The sequence below is a fragment of the Sitophilus oryzae genome, unplaced genomic scaffold (genome assembly GCF_002938485.1).
Source record: "Sitophilus oryzae breed Bouriz unplaced genomic scaffold, Soryzae_2.0 scaffold_1499_pilon_pilon, whole genome shotgun sequence".
In the NCBI taxonomy this organism is placed as follows: Eukaryota; Metazoa; Arthropoda; class Insecta; order Coleoptera; family Curculionidae; genus Sitophilus; species Sitophilus oryzae.
The window spans coordinates 5051422-5064759 of record NW_022146168.1 but is presented as its reverse complement, the minus strand read 5'-3'; the positions used below and the strand labels follow the sequence as shown (position 1 = coordinate 5064759).

The following is a 13338-nucleotide window of genomic DNA, read 5'->3' as shown; positions in this document are numbered from 1 at the left end:
ATTTCTAAGACTTTTCTTAAAGAATAATCTTCAATGAATTTGTTATAAAAATAGGATAGTGTGTTTAACGTATTTATTTTCCAGTGGCGGCAGTCGAGGTGGCGGCGGCGGCGGTTTCCGTAGAGAAGGTATATCCAGATTTAGTGGAGGAAGCGGAGGTGCACCGGGTGGCGGAAACAGGGATTGTAAGTATTAAATGAACATGTGGTCCATTTATTTTTTAACTGCACGGTTAAAATCGAGCTAAATAACTTAAGTGTATGGGGGTCTTTAGTCGTTTTATGTGGATACTACTGAAACTTATGTTAAATAAAGGAAAGGATATTTCGTGATTAGAAGATAAAATTCAATAATCCGTAAATAAATCCAATAAAATACAAAATTTGAAATTTACATCGAAAATAATACACAACTCGAAGATAGCTTGATATAAGATAAAACTTGAAGTAAATAATGTTCTAAGTGTCAAAAAATTGGTTTGTCATGTTTTATTTGTAAAATGTTCTAAGTTTCATAATCAACAACATAACCGGTCTTATACCTTGGTTATGTAACAAAAAATGTTAATTAGCTCGAATTAATGATTTTGGCAACTAGAACATTATTTACTTTAAGTAGTAGTGGGAACTATCGAATGAATACTATCGAAACATTCGATAGTTGCAATTCATTCGAATAATTCGATAGCTAGTAAAAAAACATTCGTTGAAAACTATTCGAATAAAAATTATCGAATAGATGCGTCATCTGCCTTGAAATATTGTATTCTAGTAATTCGGCAGCAAAAACCATTCATTTATAAGATTCATTCATTTATAAAATTCATTTATTCGTCAGGATCGATTATAATAAAACATTAACTGGATTTTAGTTGTCGCTCGGCATAGGTTTCTTTCCGAGAAACCCGGCAGCGGTCGGTGGCAATGCTATGAAAGAAGCCGGCATCTTTCATTTTTTGCGGAGTCAGATAAAGATAAGGACACATTATTTTTTTTATTGAGGTGTTCGTATTTACACAGAAAATACATTATGAAGGGCGCTGTTGCCATATATTGGTATTAGTTGATATTAGCAAAGAATATTATTGTTTGGCTTTAGTTAGTTAGGGATAGTATGTCTATATATTTTGCATTTTTATTATTAATATTCTGTTGTTACACTTCAATAATACTTGCTATTTTGGATGTAGGAAAATTATTTTTAATGTTTTTAAGCAAAGACTGGTTTAATAAATAATAATAACAGTAATAATTTTTTATACCTATTAACAACAAAATTTAAAATAATTTAATATAAACATTTTTTTAAGTAGTAGCAAAATATAAACAACAAATTAGATGTCAAAATTATTTATATTAGATCCTATTTAAATATAATATAGTCTCTAAATTTTTTGTGTGGCAACGTTGGTTTATTAAATAATACTAATTACAGAACTAATTTGTTATATTAACAACAAACTTTAAAATCATGAAATATAAACATTTATTAATTTTCTAAGCATGCAGTGTAATGGAAGGAAAATATAAATAAAAAATTAGAAATCAAAATTATTTATATTAGGTACTTTATATTACTATTTAAAAATAATATTTACTTTTACTGGCATTTACTTTAAAAAGTAAATGAAATATTTCTTCGCAAAAAACTACATGAAAGAGAATTAGCATAAATAAAATACAAACATCGTTAACTTTTTTTAAATTGGCACGTGTAAAACTTTCAATTTAATTTTCTCACCCCATAGTTTGAGTTCGATAACCATTTACTTAACCACATTACTTAAATATGATTATTAGGTTCAACTAATTCATATTATTAAAACATCTAAAATACAAATATGTATTTTAAAAATTAATTCAGTATTCAATTAGTCAATATTAAAAGTTCATCTCATCTCTTTTAAAAATTGCTACTTCTCAAAATTTCCCATTAAAAAAAACTCACAAAAGAAAGAAAATCACACAAATTTTCGGAAAAATGTTGACACCTGCACTGACACACGCACACAATCGTCAATTAAAAAAAACTACTATTTTAGTATTTTAAATATTTTAATATACCCAAAATTGGCACAGTATTTATAAGGTGAAGTTATAAAATTGGAAGAACTAATAATGCTTTTTAAAAATCAAAGCATGAGGTTTGAAATTTACATCGAAAATAATACACAACTCGAAGATAGCTTGATATAAGATAAAACTTGAAGTAAATAATGTTCTAAGTGTCAAAAAATTGGTTTGTCATGTTTTATTTGTAAAATGTTCTAAGTTTCATAATCAACAACATAACCGGTCTTATACCTTGGTTATGTAACAAAAAATGTTAATTAGCTCAAATTAATGATTTTGGCAACTAGAACATTATTTACTTTAAGTCTTCATAATATCAAACTTAGGTTTTGAATTTGATTCTGAAATCGGTTCAAAAACCGTTCCAACCAACATTTAATTTTGGTAGAGTAACAGAACTGTCCAAGTCGACTCATGCGTATAAAAACGATTCCAGCGAACCAATTACCGTTTTAGAACGGTACAAATTCCTTTGTTGGAACAAACCTAATATTTATGTCTTCTATCTTGTTTTTTTTTATAAATTAACAGTTATTTTTTACTCTTGAATCAATTTTGATTTGATTTCTTTTTGTTTTCAGATTAATTGAAACCAAACCAACACTTCAATGAGATTAAGTATTATTCCAGATGCATTTTGTTTGCGTCCCATTCGAATAAACTTGTACTAATACAACGGAAAACCCGCTGTCGATCCGTTTTCTTTATCGTTCTAAAGGAATTAAAATTCAGCCACAAATGTTCTTAAGTTGGTACTTGACGGTTACTGTGATTAAAATTTTTCTATTTTTGTTTCCGATTTTACGTGAGTTTACCACGTAAAGCTGTAATCTAATAAAGAATTAACCCTATTCTTGTGTGTTATTTATTTACTTTACCTTTAGTAAAAGACTTTTAGAAGTGAGCTTTACCGAAACTATCTTCTTTGTCATTTAGAAGGTTACCGTGACGCCGTTTTTTCTTTCGATCATAAGGTATTTTTAGCATGTCCAGCAAAAGAATGACAGACTACATATTTTTAATTAAATTGTCAGATAATTACTGCCACTGTCCCATTTTACTGAACAAGCCATAGTAGTTATAGTCTGTCCAATCAGTCAGGGAATAGACACGACTGTCATGGATCTTTCGTCGGACAAACTATAGCTTTTTTATTAGGAATAATTAATTGATGATAAAACCTGGAAGTTTAAAATATCTATTTAATAATATAATTTTAAAGATACATTACTTTAAAAGAAAAAAAAAACATTGTAATATCATTAAAACTGAAATTACAAAGACACAAATACATATGGAATTAAGGATATTCTGAAAAATCAAAATAAAAACGAGATAATTGTCTACCAGGGAATTTTTACAGATTAATTATTTTTCTCATACTGTAAAACTTCCTGTGATGACAAAACAAATTCACAAACAAAGATTATGATAATAATACAATGAAAATATTTGATAATACAGACGATAATAACATTCACACGTAATATTTCTATTTAACAATCAATAATGACATTTTGTATATAGTTAATGTTAGTTTTATTTCTTAAATTATCACATCCGATATATACAGGGTGACCTAGCGTTCCGAAAAGGCTCAGGTTTATATAGAGGGTGATTCAAACATATTTTTGAACTGAAGTTGTATATTTTTCTTATTTCAATAATGCCACAATGATATATTTTATCTCCATTTGTAATGTTTGATATATACAGGAGCGATTCAAAACTAAATGTTGTATTTTTGCCCACGAACATCATTTAGTATCATAAGAGATAGAGCTTTTTCAGAATTCTGGGTTACTCTGTATAGCACCCTAAATACAAAAAACTATCGAATCTTTGCACATAGGGTAGTAATCGGTAAATATTGGAAATTCAACAAAAATGCCAGATAATGACGGTGAAATTAATAACTTGATGGGATAACAGATAATTTTTCACACTTATAATGGTTACAAGAAAAAAAATATATCACAAAATTAAGAGAAACAAAAATAAATACTAGAAAAATATTTTTTAGAGATCGCAACTTAAGAACTACATGACATATGACTAGTTCAAAACACCTGTAAGGTCATTTTGAGACATTACAAAGCTACGTATTGTTTGTTATTTATATTTTGATTAAAAACTCTTATAGTTTATGTTATTTTATTGTTAGGCTGTATTAAATATAATACTATAATAGTTTCGGGTATCAGCTGAGCCTTTTAAGTATTAGAATTAAAATAGAAAACACCCAATATACAGTGTGGACCATTTTTTTGGAGCAGGACAGTAAATAACATCATGACGGTTTTTTTTCAGACTGGTGTAGATTACAGTGTTTTTATTTTGAAAAAAATTGAAGAATCCCAGAACTCCAATACTGGATTTTTGTGTTAATAATTTCCAGTAATTAAGATATTTTAAAATATAACAGATTTTTTTTTAAATTTCAATATTATAACTTCAAATATCTTTCTATTTAATCTATAGTCCTGTTACGAAAAATGGGATCACCCTGTAAAAAGATTTTTAGAATACCAAGAGTTTATAATAATCATTATATCACAAGCAAAAGAGAGACATCCAACGGGCAATTTAAAATTGATATTTTTATAGAGTCCAAATGGATTTTGTAGATTATTAATCTTTAGAACTGACGCACATTCAATAGTATAAGAAAATTGTTCAATGTAATCAGATGACAACTGCTTAAAATAGAATTAAGTCACTTTGGGGACATTTGTGTCCATGAACACATTTTTTTATTTTTTATAAATAAACAACAATTTTCTCTCATTCACAAAATCTTCATATAGTCTGTCGGCCGAGGAATATATAATTTAACAGATGACATTTAAAGAATGACAGAAGAAAAACAATCTACTTTTGAATTAAAATGACTATACATTGATTTCATTGTGTAGAAAAAAATATTAGGTTCATTATTCGTCAGGTATTGCATATTATTGTATAGGCTTGGTGCATTCTCCGCCGGTGCTGTGTATAAAAATAAAAAAGTGAATATTTTGTAATCTTCAGAAGGTCTAACTTTTATAAGTTATTATTCAAGCTAATAAAACTTTTTAGATGAGTTCAACTACGGTAGCGAGCATAGTTTTACGCACTGGTTTTACTAGTGGAGACATAACTGGGGTTATTTCGGCTATAACGAAATGATATTGAGAAAATTATCTAAAAAATTTAGGTGATGGTACATTTTAGGTACGTCGTCAATCTTGAAGTTATTGATGTAAATTTGATATTAATATATTCTACAATTAATGTTTAACGTTTTAAGTACGGATTCTCGGCTAAATGTTTGAGATAACTGCAATAAAATTATTTATTTTTTAAGGTTAGAATATAGCTTTCTTTATTAAGTTTAATAAGAGTGACAAAGACGCAGATTTAGGTTTATTTGTATTTTGCTCGCATCTGCGCATATCGCTGGCGGTAAGAATGAAATATTGAAAATCGGGATTTTGTTTTATTTATACTTTCCTGTTAATTTAGAAAAATAGCCGTAGCGATATTAAGCCGATAAGAATAGATATTATATTTTGATCTGTGTTAAAGGTTGAGAAGAGGATCAAAATAGTAAAAGCGTCCGCCGTAACTGCGTTTTGATTGCTTTGGTTTCAACATTTGTTTGGGAGTGTTTTGTTTTTGGTGTTATTTATGGACGATCCGCACTTTTTTCGTTAGAAAATATCATAAGTGTCTCTCTTCTCAATTGTGTATAGAAAAATTTAAAAATTTGACGTACCTAAAATGTACCAGACCCAAAATTTAAGCACTAGTTGATTAAAAAAGTATACTATTAATATCACAAATTATATTTTATCCTCTCATGGTATATGCCTATTTAATTTTTTTGATTATGTAATGGGCACTTTGTTTACTCACTTGTTTTGTCGAACTGCTTGAATCCACTTTTCCTTTTAATTAAATCGGTGTGAGAAACTAAAGCTATAAAATGTTGTTTCGGGAGAGTTGAAAATCCGAGAAAGTTGAGTTATTGAATGTTATTGCACCCAACAACCAGGTAATTACACCCTCCTTTACGCGTTAACATTTTTTTCACAACACAACGCGATTTGTTTATTACCCAAAACAGCGTTATATTACACAAACCTTGTACCTGAGTGTTTTATAGTTTCAATAACTGTTACTAGTAAAAACGAAAATACTTAAATATGTTATGACGATCGACATAAACGGTATCGGGACTACGTGAAATACTTTTAGGGCACTTTTAATTTCTGCCGTATCGAGCGCTGCGGTGGGTAGTTTTAAAATCAACTGAAATGCACCAAGTCTATAGTTGTATATTAGCTCCCCATAGATGATTACATATTTTTATTCATTCTTATAAGCGTTAAATAAAATATTAATGTCGCAAAGATTATAAAATGAGAGCACATCCATGAATGTATAGCCTGTCCAGTTGTTAGCTGTGATTTTAATTCAAAAGTAATTTGTTTTTGCTGTCTTTTTTGGACGTCGTCTATCAAAATCGTACATTTTCTCGCTGGTTAGACTTATATGCGTAGACTTATTATTCTATCAATAATTCATTCAATTAATTATGGCATAGATCTATTTTAATTCTGATTTGATTTTAAGGGAATTAAAAAGAGTTAATAATCAAAGATGTATACAGGGTGAACGATATTTCGTAGATTCTCGAATTTTAATAAATGATTAAAAAAACTTTATCATTTTTTGTCCTTGGGTTATTAGCGATTTTTTTTGTCATCAACCGACATAAATGCTTTTTAAAAAAAAATTGATTGAAAATCCTTTTTGTTATACCCTGTCGGCAACAGAGAGTCTTGGGTACCCACATTTCTAGGAGTGAATCGTTATGGCGATCTTGTAAGTCAGAGAGAGAAAAACGTGAAGTGTTTATTACATAACCACTTAATCAGGTCCTTTATTTCATGCTTCACTTTTCTTCTCCCTTTGTTCAGTACATCTTATTGTACTGAACATATTAACCGTACCCTTAGTACACACGAAAATCCAGGCGTACCCAAAGCCAGGCGTTTCCGACCATGTATATATTGCTAAAAACTGATAATATTCGAGATTCTTTACTAAAACATCGAAACCTCTCACACCCTGTACATTAAGGGCTACAAATAAATTCTAAAAAGCAAACTATCACCTTAAAACGTAGTAAAAGTCTTGCGGAATGTATTACGGACTAGGAAAAATATAGGGGAATGTCTAAAAGTAATAATTACATAACCTTGCCTAGGACAGTAGGTTCGTCTTTTAAAAACGTGCCCGACCTCTGGATAGTAGGCTGTGGAACGGGCGGTTTTGAAGCTAAAAAAAGCGAAAAATAGGTATAAATATCAAAAAAATATAAAAAAAAACCGTGTCGAGTTGACTTAGAATTGACAAAGCCAACATGACACTGATTTTTTTCGATGATATGCTAATGTAAGGTATGATAATAATAGACTTACGTTCATTTGATCGCATTTTTCTGGGAGATTGTGTTTTGTGGTCTGTTTTCAAAGGAGAAGGGCTTCTGATGTTAGCCTTGATGGGAGACGTCACTCTGCTGTCTAGCTTTCTTGGAGAACTGGTTCGGCTGTCCGATTTCAATGGGGAACCACATCTGCTGTCAGGTTTTCTGTGAAAGAAAGTATAGAAAAGTAAAAAAAAGGTAGTAGAAGATTTCCGATTTTCCGAATTATTTTGCAGTGGCGTGCAAAATTGGCAAAATAATAAAATAAAAATAGGACAAGTTTTTGAATAAAAAGATTAAGGAAGGAGTATAATGCTATCCACGTATTCATGCAAGGACCCTAGGGTGAGGATCCTTGACAGTTCTGTTTGACAATTCATTTGACACATTTGAATTTGATTTGGAATTTTGTGGATTTGTTAGTTTTTACTGAGCTTATTTTATGTTGTTTATTATTTATTATACTACTGATAGTTATTTAAAAGTAGTAAATTTAAAAGAAAATTATAGCAGAACTTAAATTAACAGTGACACTATTGCGATTTATTGAAAATGACTGTAAAGTAGTTGGTTGTGTAGCGAGCGGTAGATCTCGGTCAAAAATCAAGGGAAATAATGGAATAACTTTTCCTCCTATAAGTGACTATGTAATATACATACGTGTAGTAAACCGATCATTTATGAAATTCACTTAAAATTAACTAATTATATATTTCTTCTTGCATTTTTGCTTTTATACGCATACGTCGATTTTACTGACCTGCTTAAGTAGCGTATCGGATGTTTGTGTTAATCAAAGGTGTTAATAAATAATTATTATAACTTATCTATTTTTATAACAATTTTTATAACTACCAACATTTATTGACAATGTAAAATAAAACAATAAATTATTGAGTCTACCCTACATCATATTTACACGTTTTGAATAAAATTAGATAAACTGAAATTTAAGTCTGCCATTATAGGACCCCGTCACGTTTGATATAAGATTTTTTATATGCTTTTTCCTTAATCTTTTTATTCAAAGGGGTTTATTTTTTATTCAAAGAGAACCCGGCCTTCTTGCCTACATTAAATGCACGCCACTGGACAGTTTACTGGAGAGCTCAAACTAGGAGATGTAACTTCTCTTACAAGGTAGTATCTGAAGAGTGATTCCTTGGATAAATGTAAATTTTTTTAAAAATATATTTTCATTTCAGTTTGGGAACCCTTGCTTAAAAATATCACATACCTGTTAATTTTACGTACCTATTTGATATAGTCATCTGTAAATCCTTCTTGCCTATACTAGGATTCCTCGACACAGCACTAGAGCCCCTCTTTGACCCTCCCGCTTGCTTCTGATTGGCGCAGGTGCTGCTGGACATCGAACCGTGAGACGAACTCGGCCTGGCGCCGCTACTTCCGGTCGACGTAGACCTCACGCTGCCCCCCGACGCGGGCCTAACGTTGCCGTTGGCTGCGGTTCGTGGCGGAGGCCTGTTCGATACCAAGGGAGCGCTTTTCACTTGCCTTTGAGCGTTGGCCGCTGCTGAGCGTGCGGCGCTAGCGGCCGTGGGCTGCGTCAGGGTGCTGCGCCTGTTGGTAGAGGGGCTGGGTGGTACCTGGATCATGGAGATACAGTGATAATGCATAAAAAAAACAAATATAAGACATGCTTATTAGTAATAAATGTTTTGGAATAAATAGCGATCGATACCGTCCACGACTACTCACTTAATAAATAGTCCAGTAAATAAGTACACAAAAAGACCCAAACCTCGGCGTAATTCGTCGACCTTGACTTTTAGACAGCACCTTTATGTACCTTTTGGTGAGTAGTTTTAGCGGGAAAAGTATAACATTGTGCTCGGCCAGCTTTAGCCGAAAAATCAGTTTTTCGCCATTGAAGAAGAAGAAGAAGGAGCATATCAAAAATCTTAGGTACACCGCGATGGGCATCAAATATGGCCGACTTCAATTCCGGTTTATCAGTGTCGTTCTAATTTTATTTAAAAAATGTAAAACTATGATGTAGGGTAGACGTGGGTAGACTCAATAATTTGTTGTTTTATTTTACGTTGTGAACAAATGTTGGTAGTTATTAAAATTGTTATAAAAATATATAATTCTAATAAAAATAGATAAGTTATAATAAGTATTTATTAACACAAACATCCGATACGCTACTGAAGCAGGTAAGTCAAATTAACGTATCTAAATTCTTTGAAATCTAATCTTTGACAAGTAATAAATAAAAGCTAAAATGCAAGAAAAAATATAATTTAGTTAATTTAAGTGAATTTCATAAATGATCGGTTTATTACACGTATGTATATTATATAGTCACTTACTAGCGAAAAGTTGTTCCATTATTTCACTCAATTTTTGCCGAGATCTACCGCACGCTACACAACCAACTATTTTAGAGTCTTTTTCGATAAATCGCGATAGTGTCACTGTTAATTTAAGTTCTGCCACAATTTCCATCTAGATTTACTACCTTTATACAACTATCAGTAGTAGAATAAATAATAAATAACATAAAAGAAGCTCCGTAAAGACTGACAAATCCACAAAATTTCAAATCAAATTCAAATGTGTCAAATGAATCGTCAAACAGAACTGTCAAGGATCCCCACCCTAGAGTGCTTTTTCCGCCAACCATGCATGAATACATGGATAGCATTATGCTCCTTCCTTAGTCTTCTTATTCAAAGTTTTTCGCAAATATCTTCCAAAATAAGCAATTTCCAATTTTTCTTGGAATAAAAAATGAAGTTTAGGTAATTACCTTCAAAAATGGTCGTCAAAATGGTAGAATTAGTAGTAGGCCGAGCATGGTGTTACAACTTTTTCCCATAAAACTACTCCCCAAAAGGTACACAACCCACCTGAAAAGTCCCGGTCGACGAATTAGGCCGTAGTTTCAACCTTCATTTACTGGACTAAAACGCGAATTGTAAAGAACGTAAGATAGACTTAATTCACAACAAATAAGTTAAGTGTTAAGTATTATTATTTATAAGTAGTTTTTTTTTGCTCAAAATTTGCAGAATACTTTAACATTTTTATCAGAAGCCGCTACTGACTTATGATATAATATAGTGATGGGATAACTAGAGCGAAACTTCGCTCGAGTACTCGATTATTGAAATAACCGACATCGCTCGATTATGAACGAGCGACGAACGCAAGCGATCCTATCGAGCGAATTTGCTACATACATTGCAGACTGGCAATATTTTATCAGTATTTTTGGTAAAATATCTTCAAACAACAGATTGTTCTTTTGATTGCGACCGCATTGTTAATTATACGACGTTATCTGTTACGTAACTGTGTGACAAAATTTTACCACCTACATCGACAAGGCTTCGATGCATGATCAAGCGAAACTACTCGTCGCTTGCCGCTTGCCACTATCATAGAAAGAATATGCGCTCTGCGCACGCAGCTTGCTGATAGGTGTTACGAGTACAAGTACAAGCGACGGCGACGGCGAAAAACCGTATATTTAAATATGAGCGAAATTTCGCTCGAGTGATCGCGCGATTATTGAAATCGCTTGAAACTCGAGTTCTCGATTATTCATTAATAAAATTATATTAATATTATTTATTAAAATTCATCGGTTTTTCCCATCACTAAATATATAATATGTACAAATAAGTTTCAGCTTACTTGAGGTGCTTTTGCGGCTAATAGCAGACTTCTCCTCAAGGATGGACTTCCTCCAGGTAGCCGTCCCTGATTCATTCCAGGACTGGAATTCCTGGATGAATCCGACGATGAAATAATGGGACTTTGAGCTACTGCCTTTTTGCTCCTTTGAGGCGTAGCCCGTGGCAGACGACTTTGAGGTTCGATAGATGGTGTCAATTCTTTTATACGCGTTCTGAAAATTTGTTTTGCATAATTAATTGCGAAATACCATTTTTTTTTCGAAAAGTGAACCTTCCACAAAGGTATTAAAATAATAAGGGAGATTTGCCTACCTTAAAACGGTATCTAGTCGTAACCACGCATTGCTCCTGATCAGCCTGTCCGCCTGATTGACAAGACACTGTTCCAGTTGAAGTTTGATTTTGTTCAGAAGATCGGCGAACGGTCGGCTCCACCTCGAGTCCAACAATTTGCAGCAGCGCGAGTAACTCCTGCAAGCCTGCTCCACACCTAAATTCTTGGCAGCCGCCAGCATTTGATCTTCTACTTGGCACACTCCGAATCCCAGGCCAGCGTCCAAGTTGTGGAAGAAGGCCGATGAAAGAACAGCAGCGAAATGTTGCCTGAGGAAAGACGTAAAAATTTAATCATTAACTCAAACTACAGAAAAATACCCTAAAAGATTTGTTTAAAAAAGCGACTCTAAACATAATATAGTTCCATATGATCGAAAAAAAAGGCGTCGAAGACGGCTGGGAAATGACAATCGATGATACTTTTGGCGAGGTCAAGTCGTAGATGTCATTAATTGGTCCATACTCTTCTTTATTTTTTAATGGCGCTTACTGTCAGTGGGGTAAGGGAGAGCGCCCACCAAAGTGACCATATGACGTTGCACCTACACGGCAATAATATAGAAACAGCACTGCATGATTTTTCAGGAAGCGCAGATATAAGTGTAGTGGCAGTGGCGTAAAAATGTCGTCCTCAGAGGACGAAGATTTGTTAGCAGTTGTAAACCTAATCAATATAAACCAAAATTATACAAAGCGTCGCTATTGGATATATCCCTTTTGTGAAAAAGAGACAAAGCAATAGTGGATTTAGTGTTTTTAAGGAATTGAATATGGGTATCTGGAAAGATTTCATTTTATAGAATGAAAAAAGAAACCTTTGATGGGCTAGTTAGAAAAGCCTCAATCAGTGATAAAAAAGTATATTTAAGTGTGGATCGTGCTTTATTTTTACTAAATTCGAGTAACGTGTTTATTAACACGTTACTCAAAAATAGAACTAGGTCTATTTTTGAAACAGTGGCGTGGCATGCTACAACGACAAATGACATGTTTCTCTCACAGCGCTACTTCAGTATGCGATTCATTTATTGTCGTTCGTTCAATTCGACGAAACTTGCTAGATGCATTATTTGCCAGATCACGAGCCACGTCAGATGCTACGTTACTTTGGTGGGCGCTCTTCCTTACGAAGGTTGTAATTTATTTTTATATTGAGTAAACATCATTTTTAAATGGTATAGTTGAAAATTCGAGAAAAATTATTTTTTGGAAATAGATTTGTGTCTGAAAACGTTCTATAATTTTTAATCTTTCTATAATCAGTGTTCATCAAATATGTCAATTTTTAGTAAACGACGTCTAGAGATTCATCTCGCCAAAATTATCATCGACTGTCATTCCCCAGCCGTCTTTGACGCCAATTTTATTCAATCATATGGTATCGTATGATCGAAAATAAAACGGCGTCAGCGATGTCTATGAAATGAAGATCGCTGTAATTTATTATCTAAAATTGTATGGGAAACGTCATCGATCGTCATTTCCCAGCTAACTGGACGCCGTTTTTTTACGATCCTACGGTATAATACATTTTAAATTTAGCTTTGCCACTTTTCTCTTTCTTTAAAAGGCGCGTTAAAAATGGTCGTTAAATCTGCCAACCTTTACTGCAACCGAAAAAAATCCATACACGTATTATAGAAATATACTACTAGTGATGCTGAAAAGGTGAAAGAGAAATATGAAATTTTACATAAGTCTATTTTGCCCGGATATTCATTTGAATGTGCATGCCCCACCTGAAAAAGTTTTCATTGGTCAGTGTTTTCAAAGGTAAGTTGTTGAC

General features: G+C 32.4%; 2 protein-coding genes across 2 annotated transcripts in view; one reads left to right on the top strand and one right to left on the bottom strand.

Annotated features, from left to right (window-relative positions):
• LOC115877890 (ATP-dependent RNA helicase dbp2-like) overlaps window positions 1-2923 on the top strand; it is a 28292-nt gene extending 25369 nt beyond the window's left edge. Inside the window, exons 7-8 of the mRNA XM_030894241.1 lie at window positions 85-185; window positions 2654-2923. Coding sequence (XP_030750101.1) covers window positions 85-185; window positions 2654-2658 — 106 coding nt within the window. The 3' untranslated portion in view covers window positions 2659-2923. The remainder of the gene's footprint in view (window positions 1-84; window positions 186-2653) is intronic.
• Window positions 2924-6544: 3621 nt separating this feature from the next.
• The window catches only part of LOC115877889, a 58912-nt gene continuing 52118 nt past the window's right edge, over window positions 6545-13338 (bottom strand). Inside the window, exons 8-12 of the mRNA XM_030894240.1 lie at window positions 11529-11819; window positions 11215-11428; window positions 8800-9155; window positions 7541-7710; window positions 6545-7397 (exon numbers count right to left, since the gene is read on the bottom strand). Of these exons, the coding sequence (XP_030750100.1) occupies window positions 7309-7397; window positions 7541-7710; window positions 8800-9155; window positions 11215-11428; window positions 11529-11819 (1120 nt within the window). The 3' untranslated portion in view covers window positions 6545-7308. The remainder of the gene's footprint in view (window positions 7398-7540; window positions 7711-8799; window positions 9156-11214; window positions 11429-11528; window positions 11820-13338) is intronic.